A 23,780-nucleotide genomic window follows, 5' to 3' on the forward strand; every position below is an offset into this window, starting at 1 on the left:
TCTTTCCAAGTATGATGTTCCTCTCTAAGGACTTGTCCCTCCTTGCAACATGCCCAAAGTATGTCAGATGGAGCCTAAAAATCCTTGCCTCCCAGGAGTAGCCTGGTTCCACCCTCTCCAGGATGAACCTGTTTGTTTTCCTAGCAGTCCATGCTATGTTCAATACTCTTCTCCAACACCACAATGGAAAGGTATCAATTTTCCTTCTATCATTCTTAGTCATTATCCAGTTTTCTGATGTATAGCAAGTAATTGTGAAGACCATGGTCTAGATCAGGTGCACTTCAGTCTCTAGATTGTCCTAGGTTCTCTGGTGACAGGAGACTTTCCAAAAGTAATTTGTCTTTTGATTTCCTGGATGCTGGTTGCAAGAGTGTTGATTGTGGAGCCAAGCAAACTGAAGCTGTTAACAATTTCAATCTCTTCACTATCATGATGCTGCCAACTGGCCCAGTGATGACCATCTTTGATTTTTTGATGTTGAGCTTCAATCAATATTGAAAGGTGCAGTCCTTGACCTCCATCAAATGTCTCTGGTCCCTCTCAGTTTCAGTAAGCAAGGTTGTGTTATCTACATACTGTAGGTTGTTGATGAGTCTCCTTCTAATCCTGATGCCAAATCTCCTCATCACTAATGCCCTAGAAAGCTATTACCTAGGTGGAGCCCTGGGTAACAGCCCTTTTGTTGATCACTGACAAAGGCTTCCTCCTCACAGGGGGCTTCTGTTCTTTACCAAGGGCGCAGCAGGCTGGGTGAGGAGCCTGCCCTTCTCTGTCATGTGGATTAAAAGTGCTCTCTCAGGTAAGACACTTTTTCTAAAAAGGATTTTCATTCAGTCACTTGTATATGCTTCATTTTATAACAATAATCACAACTGTCTAATTCCATTATTTCCAACGGCCTCAGATACCCATGGGTATATGACTCACCACCAGAACCATACAATGCCAATTCCCTTTTGCCCTCTCCCTTTCCCTCCACCTCACTCCTTCATTTGCTAATCTCTGCTGCCTCTCATTTTCCACCCATTCCTGCATGTCAACCCTCTGCAACTGTTTCTATCTGTGGATAAACCTTGCCTTATACGTTCCTTCCTCTCCCCATCCTCCTTCTCCTTGTCGTCCGTTCAATCAGACATGCAGTCCTGTTCCAGACTGTTAATTGCAATATGTATATTGTCCAATTATCCATTCATTTCAAGTTGATCTTTCCGTCCTCTAATCCAGTCCAGTATTCACTGTCTACTCATTCTCTTCAGGCAGGTCATTTTCAAGGGAGAACACACTTGGCAGAAGCCAAGTATCTGGAAATGAATCCCTTAGACCTACCCAAGCTGGCCAATGTCTGGAAGCCTCTGCTCAACCTGCTGGTGGTGTCCCAGATGGAAGGTCACTGAACTAGACAGAACCCAGGGAGCAGGGTCACTGGGTCAAGGTTGCTTCATCACCTTGGAGAATGATTTCAAGTGTTTTTGATGTTCATTTTCCAGTTTGCACAGATATTCGACTGTATTTACTTAAAATATCAATGTCAGTTTGAAAAGAAACCTGCTGTGTGGCACGTGGCGTCTTACTAATTTAAATCCTTGTTGTCTCCACGATGAAATTCCGCTCACAACATGTCCCCCAGTTCTGAAAGAGGTATGATTTGCTTGCCAAAAGAGTCTTGATGAATGTCAAAGGTATAACCTTACTTCTGCTAATTCTTTTTAAGTCAGATGAAATACTAATATCAGATGAACTCATCAGTTGCCCTGTAATTTTAGTACCTCACTCCCTCTGCCCCCCAGCCAGGAGAAGCCACTCTGACCAGCTGAACGACACACTTCCCCATGTACAGGTTTTAACAGACTGGAATCTCAGGCACGTGTAGCACTCATTTACCAACATTTCACCTGGCTTCCAGAAACGCCTGGTGGCAGCAGAACGGTGCACGCATGCTATAATGGAGGAGGACTGCTCTGGAGGCAGAGACTGGAGTCCTCACTCTGCCATTTATCAATTGTTCAGTGAGCATTAGAAAATCAGCCAACCTCTCATCTGTAAAACAGGGATGTGAAAATCCATCTGTCTGCAGTAAAATTTAAGTCCAACCTCTAGCATGAGACTAGAACACGACAAGCAAACCCCTCAGGCTATCAACTAGGTTCCAACTCACAGCAACCCTCCAGCAGGGTCTGAGGCTGTAAATCTTCACAGGAGAAGACCGCCACCTTTCTTCCTTGGAATGGTTGGTGGATTTGAACCACCAACCTTTCAGTTAACAGCTCAACAGTACTCCTTGAAGTCTTTGCTCATTCGCACATGTGGTCATGGCAGGTGGAAGGTCATTAGAACTCCGAAAGCAGGGCCACCAGAGCTCCCTAGAACATGATAGTTAAGTTATAAAAGAAAAGCGATGGTTTTCATAACCAAGAACTTACCAGAACCATATCCAGGTATTGGCCCTTTGGTTTGAAGGTCTGGGAGCCCCACATTCAGAGCGTTGGGTACCATGTTGTCCAGATGTGGCTTGGGCCCAACGGGATGAGATGGTGAATGCTTCATGCTAGGCTGCCTCTGCTGCTGCTGCTGCTGCTGCTGCTGGAGGGCGCTCACCATTCGCGCAAGCTGTGGGGCGAGGGGCCGGTTCAGGAGGATGCCCAGGGAGACAGCCAGGGGAAAACACAACACCGATGAGCCTGTCAGATCCTGAACACCACAGGCAAAGGCTGCATGCATGTCTGCTAGCACTGAGGTTAAACTGAGACACACTGAAGGTTCAACCAAGCCACCCAGAGGGATCCTCTATTTCCATGTCATGAATGGACTGACTCCTGGCAACCCCAGTATGTGTGAGCAGAACTGAGCTCCACAGAGTTTCCAACGGCTGCAATGTTAGGGAACAAGATCACTATTCCTTTCTTCTATAGTGCTGGTGGTGGACCTGAACTGCTAACCTTCTGGCTAGCTGTTGTTGCCATGTATTGTTGAGTCAGAACTCACTCCTAGTTGACCCTCTAGAAGGTCTTCGGAGGGAGCGCATCACTCCGAAACCGACCCATCTTCCTCCTGCAGAGCAGTTGGTGGATTCAAACCGTGTGCCTTTTGAAAGGCTGGCAGACATCTTACCACCAAGCCACCAGAGCTCTGGTTAGTAGCTGAGCGCAAACTGCTTACAGCAGCCCCACACCTGCCACTGACGAGAAGGCACGTACCTGCTGCTCTTGCTGCTGCCGCACAGCTTGAGAAATCTTTCTCTGGTTCTGCAACAACTGCTGCTGTTGCTGCTGTTGCAAGAGAAGCTGACATGCCTACAAAACACGAGAGGAGACCAGGGCTCCTAAGCCTGACGTCCAGGTGGGCCGGCCCACCAATCTTATTGCTGACAGGTGCTGTGGAGTGACAACGGAATCGCACCATGGCATTTTCTGGGCTATCATCTTTACGGAAGTAAATCACACCAGGCCTTTCTCCTGAGGAGATCCTGGGTGGGTTCAGACTACCAACCTTTTGGTTACCAGTTGAGTGCCTAATTACTGCCCCACCAGGGTTCTTCTCTATCAAAAGTTTATACCTTCTTGCTTGTACAAAAGTAGGAACTGGTAACCAATAACCATAAAAACAGGCACAGATAAATCAACATTAAAGCAAGAGAAATCCACAAATCACTTTTAATCCACAGGAGGAAAATCTGTCACTTACCAATTGAAACTGGGGAATCTGTGGAAGCTGGCTCAGCATGGCAATTTGTTGAGGAGATAACTGGAGCCCCACGTTGAAAAGACCTGGACTCAGGCCACTGTTGGGAAACTGCTTGAGCATTGAGGCAGAAACCTAGACACATACACACAAAGATCAATGTTAACAACAAACCAGCGAATTTCCCTGTGAAAAGAATCTGACTCAATCTCAAGCCAGTGCTGTCAACTTTCTCCTGAAAAATACTGATGCACACTATTACACCCTTGAGGGAAAGCATCCCAAATTATTAACCATGATCATCTCTCAGGAGTGAGACTGGGGAACTCATTGCACTCTCCTTTAGACTTGCCACTTTCCCCACCATTAGAATGGCCAATTATATAATCAAAACATGTGAGCGAAAACAACTTTCTGGTGAAAGGATAGCTTTTGTCTATCTGAGGAATTATCAGTGAGAGGGAGTTAGAAAACAAAATACAGGGAACTGGATAAAGCTGATGCTTAAAAGAAACTACTGAAAATAATGAAGATAAAAATAAATTAAGTTGTAAATCAGCACACTGAAGTTTCAAGTACCGACTTCTATTGAATACAATCTCAGAGAGCCTGAAGGCAGGAGTCCGCTTCAGCTTACTGTCCCTTCACGCCCTGGTGTCAGGATGAAGCTGGGTGAGGCTGTGGGAATCGGCTCTCATGAGGCGAGCAGGCGCTCCCATTCTCTGAACTGTTCATTAGTAATTTTTTTTTTTAGCGGAAATGAGACCTCCCCTGTCCTTTCACCCACTGGATTCCCCTTGGGGCGCTGGAGATGGATTAACTCCCTTCTCAGTGCACTGCAAACAAGACATGGTTTAAGAGGTTTGCTCTAGAGTCAGACTGCCTGGGTTTATATCCCAGCCAGCTCTGCTGTTTCTAAGCTCTGTAACCTGGGGCAAGCTATTTAATCTTCCCCAGTCTCAATGTTCCCATGTTAAAATTAGAATAATATTAACTTCAGAAGGCTGACTGAGGATTTTACACTAAATGCTTAGAAATGCACCCAATAAACCATTATTATTCCACAGGATGGCGCTTCAAATGTCTGCAGATGAAGGCTGCAGTTCCCTTGCATCGCATCTTCAGGCTATGCACGACCGCTCTCTCTCTTATCTCATTCACATTCCTGACATAAAGCTCAGAACAGAGTAGCCCAAGGCCCTGGACTATGACTACTTTTCTGGTTAAAGTAACTTTCCACCCCGCTTTCTTTGTTACTGTGAACCATCGAGCTGAATCCAACTGGCACATGAGGAGACTGTCCCTCCTCCTCCAATGAAACATCTGGTGGATTTGAACTGTGTACCTTCGTGATTGCAGCACAGCTTCTTGCCTTTAGGCCACTAAAGCTCCCTAAAAGTCATGTTTTTATTAACAATGACTAAGACCTGTTTCTCTGGTGATCAATCACATTCCAGCTCCTAATGTATGTACTTAACACACTATCAAATAAAATCCGTAATACTAAGATTTTCTTCCCTATGGAATATTTCAGCAGCTGATCTAAAAAAAAAATTCATAATTTATCAAAGTTTAAGATTTTGCCTTTGTTTTTGGTAACACATAGCAGATGCTCAAGAAATACTTCCTAAGTAGATGGCTCTATAATATTTCAATTTATTAAACAGTTAGCTCATCATGAATGTCTATGATCCTATTATTTCCTCGATGAGATGGACTGATTCAGTGACTGGGGTAATAGGGGTAGATTGGCAATGAGATTGGCACAAGATAGTGCAGGGTTTAGGGCTGCTGAACACAGGGTTACTGTGAGTCGCAGATGACTCGAAAGTACATAACAACAGCAACAACAACAACAGTCCATTTACTATCCGCTTGTATTCCCTCATCTGGACATCAGTGGAATACTGACCTTGACATAACCAAGAATAATCTAGTAGTAGGCCAATGAAAATCTCCTTATAAACTCAAGAGTCAATAATTAACTAATTTATTCAATTATCTTAGCATTTAGCCTTTATTATCCTCTTATTCCAAACAATGATGCAGATTATTAAATGGTCTATTGCAATTAAGCTACAGTTCTTACCTAACTGACTCAATGGCACCTAACGACGACGAAGATAATATTTCTAACAATCAATGAAAGAAACAAGTCAAGGTGAAACATGTCACAAACTGTGAATACTGACTGCTGTTGTAGGTGCTCAAAAGTTATCAAATGTAGAATCTTGCCTAAAATTGGCATCAGCATCATTAGTTTTGGGAAAATTTCATTCTATCTCCTTTCAAAATGTCTCTGAATTTCTGCCATTTTCTTCTCACATTTTTGGTGGGACAAACACTTCTTTCTCATTTATGACTGGCGACGACTCTACATGACAATTAGGCCACAGGAGTGGTTCCTTTCCCAGTCCCCAGCCTACACAGAACACAACTCCAGGGCTCCTTAAAATTGGCTTCATTTTTGCAAGTTCCAGCTTTTTTTCCTGTTAAAATCCCACGACTCAACTCTAATCTTAGTGTCATTCTCATTGCTTTTGTACCCCTTCTTGCTAGGTTTTTTAAAAAGTATTTTTTTCTCTAAAGAAATATGCTTTCTTAACCAAGATCTTCAGGAAGCATCTCTCTAGGTCATCACAGCCAAACCCAACCCAAACCCATTACCATCAAGTCAATTCTGAGTCAGGTGACCCGAGAGGACAGAGCTTGTCCTAACTGCCCAGTTGGGCTTCAAGGGCATAAACCCTTATGGACGTGGAACGTCACACGACACTCCCCCAGCGTGGCCAGTGGGTGTGAACTGCATGTCTTCAGGGTGCAGCCGAGCCACCGTGTCACCACAGCTCCCGTGCTGAGGTGCTAACGCTTCTAATTCTTCAGTTTCTCATTTCTGAGGCAGTGTTGTGGTTCATTCTCAAGAGCATGTCTAGCTTTTTCTGTGATTATGTTCCTATCTAGAAACATCTAAGTTCAGATTCCCTATAGGTGGACTCACAGTTGATTTTCTTTGAAGATTCTGGATACTTTCACACCATCGATCATTTCTAACACTGTTAGGAAGTGTTTTGGTTTAATGTGATACCTCGTCCAACTGCTTCCTCTCTACCCAGGAAGAGGTGCTCCTTATTACCAACAAGTATAACATCAAGTGTGTGAGAACGTGAAAGTCTGCCCCCTAGCACTTCTGTAGAGGGGGAGAACGCCCCTCTGTGTGCTTTGCCTCTGCCCCAGCTTTATGGCTACCATGAAGGACATCCCTCTACAACTTCCTTCAACACGACTCCTCTTCACCTCTCTTTCTGTTTCAGCCACAAAATCACCAGTGTGAATTAACTCAGTGTCTCCTAAGTAGTTAATATTCTATCCCCATTGTAATAAAGGCTTGGGGAAGGATATATCCCATGTTTGTAACAGCATACTCTTAGCCAGTCTTTTCAAATTACAACTCAATGGCTCATAAAACTGTACCAGTAACATATGAATCTTAACTTACTTGATTTTGTAACTGTACTAGGTTGATGCACATCCCTACAAAATTCATGGCACCCATCTAGAACCTCAGAATAGGACCAGGTACAACCAAACTGAGATCACAGTGCATTGGCAGGGGGCCTAATCCAACAACTGGTGTCCATTCTTTTAAGAATGGACATTTTGGACACAGTACAGAGAAAGCTATGTATAGGGAGGCAGAGATGAGAGCAATGTGTCCACAAGCCAAAGGGCACCAAGGATTGTCAGCAGACACTAGAAGCCAGGAGACTGGCATAGAAGAGATTCTCTCCCACAGCCTGTAGGAGCAGTCCAGCCAATACAATTGTGCCCATACAGGAGCCACACATAAACCATGATGCAGTTGCTGAACAGAATAAGACTCTGAGTGATTTCAAGTCATCAAAAGGGGGTAGATCAGGGTAGTAGCTTCTCACTATACTTATTCATTCTGTACTGGGCAAATAATCTGAGAAGCTGGACTATAAGAAGAATACAGCAACAGGATTTGAGACTCATCAATGATCTGTAGATTTATAGAGCCCACAGCCTTCCTTGACAAAAGAAGTTTTAGCATTTACTGACGATGAACAAAGACTACAGCTTTTAGTACAAGTGTTGCTGTTGTTAGGTGCTGTCGAGCGACTCTGATTAAGAAATCTGAATTCTGCCCTATCCCGTGCCATCTTCATGGTCTCTGCCAGGTGTGAGCCCATTGTTCACAATCACTGTCAATTCATTTCCTTGAGTTTGCTCTTTTGTGCCGACCCTCTACCCTTCCCAGCAGGATGCCTTTTTCCAAGGACTAGTCCCTCGTGATGGCATGTACAAAGCCTGTGACACAAAGTTTCACTATGCTTGCCTCTAAGGGGCACCCTGGTTACATTATACCCATCAGTATAAACTGTTGTTGTTTAACATTGAGTCGGAACATGACTCTCTGGTGGGTGTTCAGAGGCAGTTAATCTCATGGGAGGAGAATGCCTACCCTTCTCCCAGCCAGTAACTCAGTAGGAATTGTTGTTGCTATGTGCAAATCATCGCAGTCCTATGTACAAGAGCTCAGAATCCTGCTCTATCCCGAGTCAACCTCACCGTCTCTGACACCTCTACCCTCATTACCTCAGTTACTGTGTCAGTCCAACTCATTCATGATCTTCCTCTCCTACATGGTCCCTTGACCCTGCCATCTTGATAGACTGTTCCCTCCTGGCTACATGCCCAAAGTATGTGAGATGGACTCTCAAAATTCTTGCCTCCAAAGAGCAGCCTGGTTTAACCCTCTCCAGGAAAGACCTGTTAGTTCTCTTAACAGTCCATGGTATGTTTAAAACTCAAAAAGCCAAAAATCCTTACAATCGGATCATTAAGCAATCATGACAAACAGAAAATGAAAATTGCCAGCAGTTTCATTTTACTAGGATTCACAATCAATACACATGGAAGGAGAAGTAAAAAAATCGAGATGGATTGCATCAGGCAAATACGATGCAAAAGACTTCTTTAAAGAGCCAAAAAATTGAAGATGTCACAGTAAGGACAAAGGTGTGCCCGGCAAGAGCAAGCCATTTCAACTTCATAGGCAGAGAAGACCCAGACAATAAATAATGAAGAAATGACGCATCTGAATGATGGTGTGTTAGCGAAAAAGAATTGATATACTATGGACTGTTAACAGCAGGAACTTGGAAGAAGTCTGGCCTGAAGCTCCATGAAAGTGAGACCGTCTCATCCTCTGAATACGTGATGAGCTAGAGCAGAGAGAGCACGACTGGTCAAGCGGAGAGTTGACGAGATGGACCAGGACAGGGGCCTTAACCAGGGCTCACACACCCCACCACCGAGGAGAAGCACAGGATCGGGCAGTGCTTCCTTCTGGGGCACAAGTACTGCCGTGTACAACAACAAGCCTCCAGACACGTGAGAGTACTTCTGTGTTGTTTTAAGCCAAGTGCGTGTGGTCTCTGATGTAGCCCCCTTAGGAAACCAATACAAGATCTACTTCATACAGCAATTTACGCCTGTGTGGTCCTCTACATGGCTACTGAGTCCTGGATATGTGGTTAGTCTAAACAAAGTTATGTTCTAAGTACACATGTCAGACTTGGTTGGTTGTTGGGGTTTTTTTTTTAAGGTACTAAAAATTTCATGAAGAATTAAAAAAAATCAACTACATACTGAAACAATAATGTTTTGGATAGAATGGACTGCTGTTGCCATTTTGTGCTCTTCAGTCACCTGTGATCCACAGCAACCCCTACATACAGCAGTTAAGAAGCCTGCCCTGTCCTGAGCCATTATAACTAATTCTGACACACCAATTCTCATTGCCCCAGTCACTGTACCAACTCATCTCATCTGGGGTCTTCCTCTCTTGTGCTGCCCCCTTCACCCTTCTGAGCATGATGTCCTTCTCCAAGGATCGGTCTCTCCTGGCCACATGCGCAACAGTAGCATGTTGTTGTTATGTGCTGTTGAGTCACTTTTGACTCATAGAGACCCTATGTACAAGAACCCTAAATGCTGCTCTATTCTGTACCAACCTTGCCATCTCCGACACACTCACTCCCACCACGCCAATCACAGAATCGGTCCATCTCATTGAAGGTCTTCCTCTCCTGTGCCGTCCCTTCACTCTCCCAAACATGGCGTCCCTCTCCAAGGACTGGTCCCTCCTTGCAACATGCCCAAAATATGTCAGATGAAGCTTCAGAATCCTTGACTAAAGGAGCATTCCAGCTTCACCCTATCCAGAACAAACCTGTTTGTTCTCCTAGCAGTCCACGGTATATTCAACACTCTTCTCCAGCACCACAGCTCAAAGGCATCAATTCTCTTTCTAACATCCCTAGTCACTTTCCAACTCTCCAATGCATAGCATGTAACTGCGAAGACTATAGCCTGGATCAGGTGCACCTTAGTCTCCAGCCTGATGTCACTGCTCTTCAGTACTCTTGAGAGGTCCCTCACAGCTGACTTTCCCAATGCAATTCGTCTCTTGATTTCCTGGCTGCTGGTACCAAGAGTCTTGACTTTGGAGGCAATCAAACTAAAACTGTTAACTATCTCAATCTCTTCACCATCCATACTGATGCTGCCAATTGGTACAGTGGTGAGAATCTTTGTCTTCTTGATGTTGAGCTTCAATCTGTATTGAAGGCTGCAGTCCTTGTCTTCTGTGGCAAGTGCTTCAGGTCCTCCTCAGTTTTAGCAAGCAGGTTTGTGTCATCTGGATAACGCGGGTTGTTGATATTATTAAAAATTTCGCCCATTTCTGGTCTTTTGACATGGCTACTAGAAAATGGAAAATCATTCAATCCGGCTCATGTTCCATTTGGGTTGCACAGCCATGTTCTAGGTCATTGGCTATTTTTCCACCTTCCTTTCTAAAGCCTGCCTCCATGATTCAATGCAAATTGGGAAATTTCCTCCGCTTACTTTGCCCTCAGATCTTCCTAAATGAAAGACTATTTTCTGACAAATTCTCTTCCCTTTTACTTTAGCTTGAAAGTTGTATTGAACAAAGCTCATGGTATCTCGCCAAATACTTATCATCCGTCTTTACCTTTCGGAGACAGATCAGCAGGTCCTTCTCCAAGGTACCGCTCATGGATATCATTCTGATTAGCAGCTAAGGGCTTACATGTTCATGCTACCTCAGTAATCGACCCATAGCTGACCCTCTAGCGAGTTTTCAGAGGCAGTAAATCGCGTGGGAGGAAACTGCCCATCTCTCTCCTACAGAGCTGCTCGTGGACTCAAACCATGGTCCTTCACGGTGGCAATGCAGCTCCTTACCACTAATCCAGTGCTATTGTTGGGTTCCATCAAGTCGGAACTAATCCATACTGACACTCCAGTGGGTTTTCAGAGGCAATAAGTCGTATGAGAGGAGACTGCCCATCCTTCTGTGGTGCAGCCTGTGGATTCAAACCACCAGCCTTTGGGACTGCAACACAGCTTTGTAACACTAGGCCATCAGAGCTCCCTATTACTAGACCTAATATTCCATATTCACTAAATAAAAATCTGTTCAAAATAAAGATAAAGAAGTCCATGACACAACTGTATCCTAAAGAAATGGATCCTGGATATAAGTGTAAGAACATTCCCTGACATGGCTCAGAATAGCAGAAAGCTGGAAACCAGAATCAGCCGTTCAGGAGGTAACATCATGGGATACTGGATGAATCATCACTATCAAAGCAACACGGAGAAGATCTCAGATGCTCACGTTAAAATGTCAGAGCATACTATACACTGCAGGAGTCTACCAGGTAAAGCACGAAATCAGGCAGAATGAACTTATTGTTTGGAAAGAGTAAGCAGGCAAAAGAAATAAGCCTATAATGAAAAGCAGAGGAAAATCAGCATAGGCATTTTTATTTTCACACTTCAATCTCACATGTCTAGAAAAACGACAATTTTAAAGACTCTGAAGGTCACATTTATGAGGGCTTCCTGTCTAGCAGGACCTTCTTCAGACTGCTGAAGGATCAGAGAGCAGTACCACCCGGCTCCTGGCAAACAAGTGTTCCTGGCTGGGTCACGGAGTAATTAAAGCGCAGGTATGCACACTCCCCATAGCAGGGAGTTAATTATTCTGGTTTAAAAAGCCTTCAATCTCCAGCTGGGCTGGAGAATGTAAACTCTTGTTGGAATCAAAACGGCAGTCCTGAAGCATCAGACAAAAAATGAGAGCAATTTAAAAGTAAGACAGAAGTCTGCGAGAAAACATGACTTTGTGAATATCTGAGAAGCAGGAGACAAAAGGTAATCCTTGGAAACCCAAGGCCAGAACATTTGTACACAAATCTTAAAAAAAAAAAAAAGTCAATGTCTTCCATGTTTACTTAAATATTGACCACTCCCAGGTGTGGATTACCCAGAAGGCAATTAATCTCAGATCTTCTTGTGTGTTTATTAATCTGTACTGCATAATTTACATCTCAACATCAAGCAAACAAAAATCCTCACCTCTGGGCCAACAGGGAATATCATGAAAAGACAGAGAAAAGACTTATTTTCAATGACATAATTTTTATTTGGATCCAAAACCGCAGCCAAGAAATCAAAAGATACGTTTAATTGGGAAAATCTGCTGGCAGAGACCTCTCCAAAGTTCTAAAGAACAAGAATGTCAGTTTAAAGACCAAGATGTACCTGATTTAATCCATGGTATTTTTAACGGCTTTCGATGCATCTGAAAGTTGGATAATAAATAAGGAAGACCAAAGAAGAACTGAAGCCTTTGAATTGTAGTGTAGAAGCGTACTGAGTATCCCAGGAACTATCAGAAGAACAATCAAATCAGTCTTGGAGGAAGTGCAACCAGAGAGCTCCTCCTCAGAGGTAAAGACAGTGAAACGTCATCTGACATACCGTGGGCATATTTCCTGGCAGAGAGACGGCATGCTGGGCAAGGAGGTGGGTTGGAGAAAGAGAAACTTTCAACAACAAAGACTGGCATAGTGATCATTGTAACGGACTTGAGCATGACAGAAATCATACGGATGGTTCAGGACAGAAATCATACGGATGGTTCAGGACAGAAATCATACGGATGGCTCAGGACGGGGCAAGGTCAGATCTGCTGTTTACAGAGTTGATGACTCAGCAGCACCAAACAGTAACAGTGAACCACTTCATATACATGTCAATGGGACAACAAGTGTGTGAAACTATTCAATACAGAGTAGCAAAGAATAACAAAATCCTGGGTTTACCTTCTTTACTGGATAATTTAAAAAGGACTGTTCTAATAAAGTGGTAAAAAAGGGCATAATATTCAATAATTGATACAAAGAGCTTCTAAATGTTACTGCACTCTGACCTAAAAATTTCACTCTGATGATTTACACTTAGAAATAATGTGGGTGAAGATTTGCATATAGGACTTCTTTGCAGCACTATTTCTAACAGTGGAGAATTAGAAATAATACCACGACTCAAGGGAGGGAGTGTTTAAATAAATCCAGGTACATCCATCTGGCAAAGCATTATGTCATCACTAGGAACAGTCAACAGGAAAACCATGTAGTAACAGAAACACGGCAAAATGTGAAACAAGCAGCAGGACCGAGTGAGCAGGAATCCAACTGTGTGACAAGCGTGTCTGTACCCGACCAGACACGGAATGGAGGAAGTGTGGCTGCATCTGGCTGGGAGGTTTCTAGAAGAATTTCTCTCCACTATTGAAACTTTTACTGTGGCTTAATCTAGTGTTTGTACTTTTTTTGTTGTTATTGACTTAAGAGCTCCTCAACATCTTTATTTTTAGGTCATTTTTTTAGAGCTTTTATTTAAAATACTATGAAAATGTCAAGGAAAAAAACCCCTCAAGATTGCACTGCTTAATATCCTGCCTCATCGTACATTAGTTATACACGAAACAAATGTTAACTGCATTTTGCTAAGTACATTTCAAAAATGGAAAACACCACAGTATTTTTCTAAGCAGTGCATATAAAAGTTTTGGTCAAACAGGGATTTGTGACAGCTAAGTCTCTAATTGCAATTTCCTTCAGATGAGCATCTTCCTATGACGTGGCAGGTATTTATAAGTAGAAAACATATTCATATTCCATCCCCAGTCCTAGGAGCTGACAATACAGCATTGAGTAAGGACAGGACTGCACGGGCCACTGTGAGGAGGGCAGGGGAAACACACTATCAGCAAGTGCACCCAGGAAGACAACAGCTGGGAAGGGATGGAGAGTAGCAGTGGTGATGATGGTGGTTACCTAGAATGAGCCTGGCAGGAAACTCAGACATGGTGACATGCAAGCAGAGACATGAAGGAAACAGGGTCAAGTCCAGCAGCAATGCAGAAGAGGATTCCAGAAGTGTAGTGCTGTGCCAAGACCAAGTTTTTGGGAGAAAACAGGGCACATGGCAGAGTGGCAGGGTATTAAGCCTCAAAGACCACAAAAGAGATTTTGCTTTGCAGTCTCAGGAAGAGAGTAATGAGAAGATTCCACGCAGAGAAGTAACATGGCCTACCTTCTGGTTTTATCACAGCACTCCTGTCCAACAGAACTTTCTGTGATGATTGAATATTCTTTATGTGCACTAGAAAAAAAGGCATTCACTAACTCTGGCTGGCTATTTAATTTTAAATCAGTTAAGCCAACTGCTGAGGAGGCAGTGTAGGGACTAGTCAGAAGGCCTCTCAAATGAGGCTGGAAGCAATGGTGGATAGTCAGGGTTATGGTAGTGGTGGCGCTAAGATTTGGTCAAGTTCTAGATTTATGTTTTTAGGGGAGGATGTGGACTGTGGTGGTGAGAGCAGACAGGATTAGTTTCACGGCTACGGCCTAAGCACAGAATTGGAGTACCACAGACATAGTGGATAACTGCAGTTCTGAAGGGGGTTTAAGAGGGAATGTGAAGTTTTGTTTTGGACATGTTAACCTGAGATGCCTACTGGGCTCAGTAGTAGTCTGCAGGGCTGAGAAGATGTGGCTAAAGACACAATGCTGAAACTGTCATTATTTCAAGTCAACTAACTGGATGAGCTCGCCCAGTACTGAAGAGAAGAGGATGAGGAAAAGAGGCTCAAGGACTGAGACAAGGCCGTGTTGGGGAGGTGAAGAGGAACCTGCAAGGGAGATGGAGGAAAGGCAGACAGAGAACCAGTCAAAATGCCCAAAAGCCTGATGAGCAACATGGTGGCCAAAAAAGGAAGGGACTGGTCAACCATAAATGCTATTGACCCATCGCCTAAGAGTCTGGAGAACAGCCCAAGGCCTCCAACAAAACCAAAGATCGCCTCACTCACTCACTCACTCAGCTGATCCTCCAGTGAGTTTGAAGAGGCTTCACATTTGCACGGGAGGAGTCTGCCATCTTTCTCCTGAGGAGCTGTGGGTGGATTTGAACCTCCAGAGGTGCAGCCGTTGAGTTAATCAGCACAACTCCCTACAGTGGACGACTCCCTCTGGTTGGAGCCCTGCCACCATCTTGTCTGGACGACCCTTGTAATCACTCTCCTTGCCTGTAGCACTCTGTCTCTCAAACACAGGCTCTTCATTACTGCTGCTGTTACCCCTGCTCGCATCGAAGGAGACTAACTCACATTCTGAATCCTTACAGGGGCTTCTCAGCATCTATTCTGCTCCTCAAGTCTGTGGTTATGGCCAATGAGTGTCTCTAGTCAATTCTGACACACAACAACCCTACAGGACAAAGCAGAACTGCCCCACAGGGTTTCCAAAATGTTCACCTTTATGGAACAGAGAAGCGCACATGTGCTCCACAGAAAAGCGGGTAAGTACTAACCTCCTGGATGGCACCTGAGCCCTTACTCACGGAACCAATAGGCTCTATCTTTGTCCAAAACAACTTATTGCACTCTTCCTACCAAGGACTGGACCGAAAGGGGTTCTGTGCTAATGAACCGAAGCTACCCAGAGCTGCCATATATGATTTAAGTCAAGTCTCTTCCCTTTATTAGTCCTAGAACTTTCCTTACACACTCTAGTTAGCATTTTAGCATAGCTTAAACAGGTATGTCTTGGAGAGGGAGCAGGTGGAGTACTCTTTGGAAGCAAGAATGATGAGGGGGTGGGTGAGGAGGGAGAAAAGTGCAACAATGAATAAAAGGAAACCCTAAGCTTCATAAACTTTCTTTAAATTTAATAAAACAACAACAACAACAACAACAAAAAGAATGATGAGGCTTTGCTTCACATACTTTGAGCATGTTGCTAGGATGTGTTATTCCTTGGAAAAGGATATGGTGCTGGGAAAGATGGAGGGTCAGTGAAGGAGAGGAAGACCCTCAACCAGGTGGACTGACACAGTGACTGATGCAGTGGGCTCTTGTGTGTCAGGAAGTGTGAGGATGGCACAGGACAGAACGGGGATCAGATCTTTGGTTCTTGGAGTACCTATGAGTCGTACTCGACTTGACCACACCTATCATCATCATCATCATCATCATCATCATCTCAAGGTAACCCAGATTCTGGCAATTCTACTCGGTAGCTGATGATGAGTCCAGAAGAATAAGCAGCTTCTAAATGCCAACACATCATATTTTGCATGTCGTCCTTGAACAGGGGCCATGCTATCTTCTCTGTATCATTCCAATTTTAGTGTATGTGCTGCTGAAGTGACAGTATATTTTGTAAAATGGATTTTAAGTGACTGTTAACAGCTTTAGTTTGCTTGGCTCCACAATCAACACTCTTGGTACCAGCAGCCAGGAAATCAAGAGATGAATTGCACTGGGAAACTCAGCTGTCAGGGAACTCTCCAGAGTACTGAAGAGCAACAATGTCAGTCTGGAGACTAAGGTGCATCTGATCCAGGCCACAGTCTTTGCAATTGCTTGCTATGCATCACAGAGCTGGACAATGACTAGGGATGATAGAGAATTGATGTCTTTGAGCTGTGGGGCTGGAGAAGAGTTTTGAATATACATTGGACTGCCAGGAGAACAAATAGGTTTGTTCTAGAGAGGGTGAAGTCAGGCTGCTCCTTGGAGGAAGGATTCTGAGACTTCGTCTGACATACTTTGGGTATGATGCAAGGAGGGACGAGTCCTTGGAGAAGGCCATCATGTTTGGAAGGGTGGAAGGACAGAGAAAGGGAGGAAGACCACTGATGAAATGGATTGATTCAGTGACTGGGGAAACAAGGGTAGGTGTGTTAGAGACAGTATAGCTGTCACAAGATAGAGCAGGTTTTAGGGCTACTGTACACAGGGTTGCTATGAATTGCAAGTGACTTGACGGCATATAACAATAACAACAATTTAAAAACTACAGTGTTAGAAAAATAATTTGGAGATTTAAAAGTCAACTAATCATAATGTTTTTTCTTGCAAACATCTATAATGCAAGGTACAATTAATAAAAAGGAGAAGGATTTAAGAGTCCCAGTTTTGGGGCCTGAGCTTTTCACACTTTAGATTTACTAGTACCATTGAGTCCATTCTGACTGACAGCAGTCCTGTCCCATACACTTTCCAAAGGCTGTAAATCTTTAGGGAGGTGGGCTGCTATATCCTTTTCCTGTGGAGTAGCTGGTAGGTTTGAACAGCCAACCTCCATGTTATAAGTCAAATGTCTTAACCACAGTGCCACCAGAGTTCTTTATATATTAAAGGGGTAACTCTTTTTATGGCCACAAACTAGACAATTAGCAAATGTTAATCATCCATGAGTTGCCTACAACTCGATGACACTTCAAAACAAGAGCAACGAGAGCCCAGTTGACCTAGTGGACAAGAAAGTCATGCTTACTAAGCTAAAGGCAGGTGACTATAATCCGCAGCCCTCAGGCCTGGTTTTAATTGTTTTTGGTCAAACATTCTTCTAAGTGGTATAGCACTGGTCTGTCCATTTGCTGTACAGAGGTAACTCATGGTTGCTGTGATGCTAAACAATGTGACCCTGATGTGTCAAATGCGATAATGGTTACCCATGGTGGACAGTGTTTGATGGAGCTCTCCAATTAAAACAAGTTTGGAAGCAGGAGTGGCATCCACTTCCAAAATAGCTTGCCTCTGGAAACCGTATGAACCTGGAGAAATGACGGAAGTTATACAAGTGTTCGGGTCTTTCGTTCACAGGGTCGCTATTTAGTCTCTTACGACTTGACAGCACTTCACAACAACAATCATCAGTTGGAGCATTCATTTGTGAATCACAGCAACATCATCTGCTTACCTGGGGAGAAATAAACTGGGGAGGCACTTGCGCCCGGAGATTAGGAGAAGAATTTAGTGGTTGCACTGGTGTGTGCATACCTCTCGATTGTGCTGTGCTATTTCCAAACAAACCATGATTGCCACCCTGTAAACACAACAGCAACAGTTAGGTCTTTTGTTAACAACATTAATAATATCATCATCATTTTAAAAAAGGCAAATCAGAACCAGCTCAGGGTTCCTAGTTCTCAGAGGAACCAAAGTGTGCTCACAGACTTTTTTAACTGAGGGGTTCCCAATGCTGGAATGCTCAGGAAAGGGGTTCCCATCCAATCATGGCAGATTAAACTCTGTGGTGTATTCAATAAAGTGAAAGCACTCAATCTGATCGAGTGTTAGAATAAGCACTGAATTATTATTTGTGGCTTAAATAAAAGGAACATTTATTTCAACCACTCTCTTTTTCTCCCTTCATTTTACCACGTTTATTCTCAAACCTTATAATCGGAGTCATTTTGAAAGGCAGCTGAGTAGGAACAAGATCAGCTGGAAATATGGTGCTATTATAGTACTTCTCTGAACTGGTTATTAGTTCCATCTCAAAATCAACGCCATCCAGTTGTGAACCTTGACCCTTGAGGACCCTACTCTAGATCTAGATACATTTCCCTGTCCTGGGTTCACTTGTCCCCTTTTCTTTGCTAAATCAGGAATCCCCAATCAATAGTCAATCATAGTGATAAAAATGGGACAAAATGAAAATCATCACAAGGACACCAAAACAGGTATTACTCACCTGCATCCCTTCAGTCAAATGTCCAACTATCAGAGTCTAGACAGAAATAAGCTCAATTCCCTGGAGGACCAAATCACTGGATAATCAGGGAGCTGCTCGGAGTCACTCTGGGCTACATGACCTTTCCTTCCTGACTTATTTCCAGCTGAGAAAAGTCCCTCAGCAAAGACACCTTTCATAACAGCTTCTCACTGTGTACCTTCTAACTGAAGTTCTTCTCTGCATCGTGTTCACTCAGCTTCTTCAAAGTCTTGCCCCCAATCTCCTGTGTTTCCCATTCAAATGAACTGAGTCCACCCAAGTATACTTAAAATGCTTTAAAGCTCTCACTGTATCCACTGTCAAACCATATTAGAGTTATTCTCCATCACCAGTTTCATAACTTCCCTCTTTGCACTCCCAGAACTCAATAAAGCCCCTGGTCTGTAGGATGAGCACATCATTTGCAACCTAGCAATTCCATGAGCTGCAGAGCATCCCACTGAATGTGTTCAGTGAAGACAGCCACACCACTGTGCAAAGGGCGGACACTCTGAAGCCACCACTATCCTCTTGTTTCTGGAAACATGGGTTATTTTAGAGAAAAAAATTTAATACCATCATTAAGTTTAAGAGCAATAAAGATATTGTGATGGCTTAATAAATTAAAAAACATTAAGAGATTGCTATAGGGAAATTAATGAACTTAAAAAGCACTGAAAAGAAAAGTGACTGTGAACATAAAATAGAAATGGCAATTAAAATCTGTGTATCTCATAAAAGAAAATCAAAGATCCACCATAAATTTTATGTTTCTCAGAGGACTGTTTAAATGGAGGGAAAAACCCAAACTAATCTTTTCATTTCAGATACACTAGTATCTCTGCTTCTCCAGTCTTACTAATCAAGCCACCACTTTAAGGTGAAATGTTCAGCTCTCACTTTTCCAGGATGGTAGGGGTCTGGCTAACAGTTTGTCTACTATTCATTCCCAGGAAAATAGGAAGTATTCTGCTATCATCTTTCTCAATTACACTTCAGTAGCAAAGCCATGGCTCTGTTACGAGGTCTCAACTATATACAGACTGCTTTTCGAATGATGGGGTTTCTGTTAAAGTCCTGGGTAGAATTCATGACTAATTTGTGACAGTATAAGTATTTAAAAGAACTAGTTTTTAAAAACATATATAAAATAAGGTCCTACTTTCTTATTCTCAGTAAGTAGACTCAATCCATCTATCTTGCTCCATCTATTTATCTATTTGAAATAGACAAAAATGCCTTCTCTGTATTTTAATACCGCATTCTGACATTACAAGCTGTTCATTTCCATGGCTCAGATGCAGCTATCTTGCACAAGGATGTCTCAGTGATAAGCAGGTGAGCCCTGTCATTTTGGGGCTTTTATTTGGAAACTAGGAAAAGGGTGAGATGTGTATGTGTGTGTGTGTGTGTGTAAATCTGATCTCTGCTTCTAAGCTGTACTGTTTGTTGAATTTGAGGCCTGCATGAATAAAGATCTATTTCTCTGAACAGATTGGTGAGATTTGTTTTAATCCAACTCTTAAATTCAGAAAAGCATTTAAATAAAAAACAAAATCACCAAGTTTACTGAAATGTTCTCTTATTTAGAATACTAAAAGCTTAAATTTTCTTTTTAAATTACGGTGACTCTGTAACAACAGCCTGAGAAAGTCATGGCTGTTTTTGGATCGGCCATGCTTGCTGAGCTTGTTAACAATGAACTCTGGAGCAAGCCACAGGTCAAAAAGTGAAAAATGGCCTTACTTCATTGGTCTCCTACACTAAAGTTAATGTATACCAACTACACTGGTTAGTTATATGATCCTGGAAAACAAGTTTATAATCATCACTAGTCAAAGGGAGGTTTTGATATTTCTGTACCTTAACACAAAACAAAGAAGCCAAGCAGCACTGACAGGGCTATCTCCTCTGTTTATGTAAGACAGATGTAATATCTGCATCTGTTGTGGAAACATGTGAACACATGGATGCACTGAGATTTTTTTTTTAAACGTGCTCTGGCCATCATTAGAGAACCTATGAGAGACATATGGATCCCCTAAAGAGGCTAGCATTAAAAAGGGGCTCTTTCCCATCATCCTTTAATTGATACAGAGTGAGTCTTCATGGGGACACAGACGGATTCAACTAATAATTCAAAAGTCTCCCAAGAGATGGTGAGGTGAAGGCCATGACACAGAGCAAGTGGTCATAAAACCATGGCTAGTCAATGGTCTCCTTTGGAATCAGTCACAAAAGCATCGTGGCTTCAAGTCCTTTGTTTCTCTGCAAATACCACAGCAGAACAACTGTGGTGCAACAGACAGAAGCTGCTGTGTCGCCTCTGTGCTGGGAAATGGAGGAGCCCTCACTCCAGCAGCCATACCGATTCTGTTTCTCTTGCACAACACTGCCTTGGAGGACTGCCAAGCCTGACCCCAGGAAGGGAGCTGTTCCAGGTCTAATGAAACACCGCCATGTTACAATATTCCCTGTTCTCCCCCAAATGTCATTATGTAAACTGCAAGTTATTTTCTTCTGGATATACATGTCATTTTCAGTGCGTAAGAATGCTCTAATCGCCAATGCTTAACCTTCTAGTTTGCCATTTGGATGAGCAGGTTTATTAAATTTTAAAAGCTCAAAAGTATGACTTTGTCATTCAATCAAACATGAAAAGTGGGAAATACATTCCTAAATTAGATCAAAAAGTTAACCTTTAACATTTTCCAAAGTTAGTTAAGTGTGTGACGTAATGATAAAAAATGAGAAGACAAAAGAAATAGATTTAACAGAAAATCCAGGTTGAGAAACATGGAAGAAGATGGGTTCTGTGGAATATAGGATCTGAACCCTACACTGAGTATCATTCTGTGCATTCAATAATCAACAAATTTCCCAAGACAGACAAATGATGTGATAAACTGCAGACCAGGGCCCAGGCAAGGCCACAGCCAAGCAGTCATAAATTTGAGAGGCCTTCTTACTTGTCTAGCAGCGAAGTTTTGGGGGTTGAGCCCTGTGCCGATTGCTCCAAGGCTGACGTTGGGTAGTGTGGAACCAGAGGGAGACAGCTTGTAGCTGGGAGAAGGGGAGAAGGGAGAGCAGGGAGCCTCATCCCCAAGGCACCCATCTTGATTGGAGAAAGGCAAAGTCAGCTGAAAAGCAGTAGTTGTTAGCCAATCACAATGAGTGTTGGTTAGTGAAGCAACAGAATGCAAGAAGGGAAAAGAGAGAAACACCAGAAACAAACAAAGTTAGACGGATTAGCAATCAACGAGGACAGAATTCGGACCTCCTCCTCCTCCTCACACCATTTGTCACTAACTTTGATAGAGAATTTTCTTTTCATCTAAATTAGTAACACATTCTGTCCACTGCAGGAAGAAAAACTGCCAAACACTTATTTTTATACATCTAAAACAAATTAATCGAACTTGGTGGCTACAGTGACAGAAGCCAGGGCAACCTTCCCATGAATGCTGCTACCTCGGGCAGCCTCTGAGCACAGTAAAAAATGTGCTGCATCTAACAGTTTTGGTTTTGAATGCCTTTCCCGAGTCCCAGAGCAGGACCACTGGGATTCTGAATCAAAGGATAATCTCTCTCCTCCACTAGAATGTTAAACAACAAAATCAGTATGTATTGACTATAGCGTGGAATCAGGTAGCCGAGAATCTGATACTCATGCCATTGTAACAAAGAGGATGTTACTAGGAAAAGGGAAGCATAAAGCAAGGGTTCTCTTAGAAAAACTAAAAGAATAAAATTTGTGGCCTTCTTTTCAAACCGAGAAGGGAATAGCTTTGTAGACACGGGGTATTTGAAATCAAACCCAAAATTTAATTTGTAGCTGTACAGCGGCAGAAAAAAAGAATTCCAAAAACACTGCTCTCTAGAATTGTACCTGTACCTTTTGAGTGTGCCCGTACTCCAGCGTAAAACGTCAGACTCTTTGCCTACTAGTCATGCATTCATCAAAGCTTAGCCCTTCTTCACTCCTATTCTCAGCACAGATGCTCCTGACCCATCACCTGATGACATCAAATGTCTGCATGTCATCCTTTAAATGAAGGTGATGTGTGTGTTTCGCTCATTACGGAATGTGGTTCAGTCATTCTATGCTTCAGCCTGGAATCAATTATCAAAGACAAATGGGAACCAAAGTGGTTCTCACTAATTAATAACCTGAAATGAAAGATTCAACTCACCTTCTCAAAATAAGGCCCGCTATCTGTGGTTCCCATGTCTTTGGAATTAGGGGGACGGAACCCAGATCGATCCTTCCTCATGATATCATTAAAATCCCCGAGATTCACTGCTCGCTTGTCCACGTCAAACTTTTTATCTGAAAGGCTCCCTAAAAACAGCACAAAGAGAACAGAAATGCCAAAAATCACTACCTCTGTTACAGTAAAGAGGGAGGCCTCACTATCCCCCCCAGGGTGCGGGGCAGCTTCGTTTACTCTGCAGGACTGAGACACTCAGAGCTCTTGCTGGTCCAGAGGACCCTCCCTGGTCCACTGCAAACCTCCTACAATGTGTCTTCCAGAGACTAGATTACAGCTTTTCAGCTAATCTGGTAAAAATCTGGCTTAAAGAAAATTCTACTATAGACTGATGTGCTCATACATTCAAATACCCTCAGTGGCAGAACCTGTGTCTCTTTGTTATTTTACCATCTGCTAAATGGTCAAACGAGGGTATGGAATATTGTAAAATAAAAATCCCAATCTCACTGTCGTCCAGTGGGTTCCAACTCAAAGTAACTGTCGGATAGAGCAGAGCTGCTCCATGCACAAGCAGATGGCCACATCTTTGTCCCACAGTCTGCCCCATCATTTAACCAAGCTAAGCTACATGTCATCAAGGCTCTTCTCAAAAATATTTATTGGGAATAAAAAGACAAAAGAGGGAGTGACTTTGCTCAATAAAGCCAGGAGTTGATGTGTCCCTGTACAGCAGTATCTCCTAAACGCAAAGACGCCCTTTCTCAGCTCAGCTCTTTCAAATTGGCACGTTCAGTGCCCTGGGAAGTCAGTTATCCTTGTGTTAAACACAAGATTGAATACTGCCACTTTCTTTTCTTCCTGGTGTGATTAATTTTAAAGTCATCTTTTGAAAAATGGGAAGATCTGGCCATGCCGA

At 43.0% G+C, this 23,780-nt stretch overlaps 1 protein-coding gene across 1 annotated transcript in view; it reads right to left on the bottom strand.

Annotated features, from left to right (window-relative positions):
* Positions 1-23,780, bottom strand: part of TNRC6B (trinucleotide repeat containing 6B) — a 210,691-nt gene that overhangs the window by 23,697 nt on the left and 163,214 nt on the right. Inside the window, exons 10-14 of the mRNA XM_006890191.1 lie at positions 22,844-22,992; positions 17,853-17,978; positions 3,685-3,816; positions 3,198-3,293; positions 2,424-2,610 (exon numbers count right to left, since the gene is read on the bottom strand). Of these exons, the coding sequence (XP_006890253.1) occupies positions 2,424-2,610; positions 3,198-3,293; positions 3,685-3,816; positions 17,853-17,978; positions 22,844-22,992 (690 nt within the window). The remainder of the gene's footprint in view (positions 1-2,423; positions 2,611-3,197; positions 3,294-3,684; positions 3,817-17,852; positions 17,979-22,843; positions 22,993-23,780) is intronic.

This window comes from Elephantulus edwardii, unplaced genomic scaffold (genome assembly GCF_000299155.1).
Source record: "Elephantulus edwardii isolate Elephantulus edwardi_28Jun2011 unplaced genomic scaffold, EleEdw1.0 scaffold00086, whole genome shotgun sequence".
Lineage (NCBI taxonomy): Eukaryota > Metazoa > Chordata > Mammalia > Macroscelidea > Macroscelididae > Elephantulus > Elephantulus edwardii.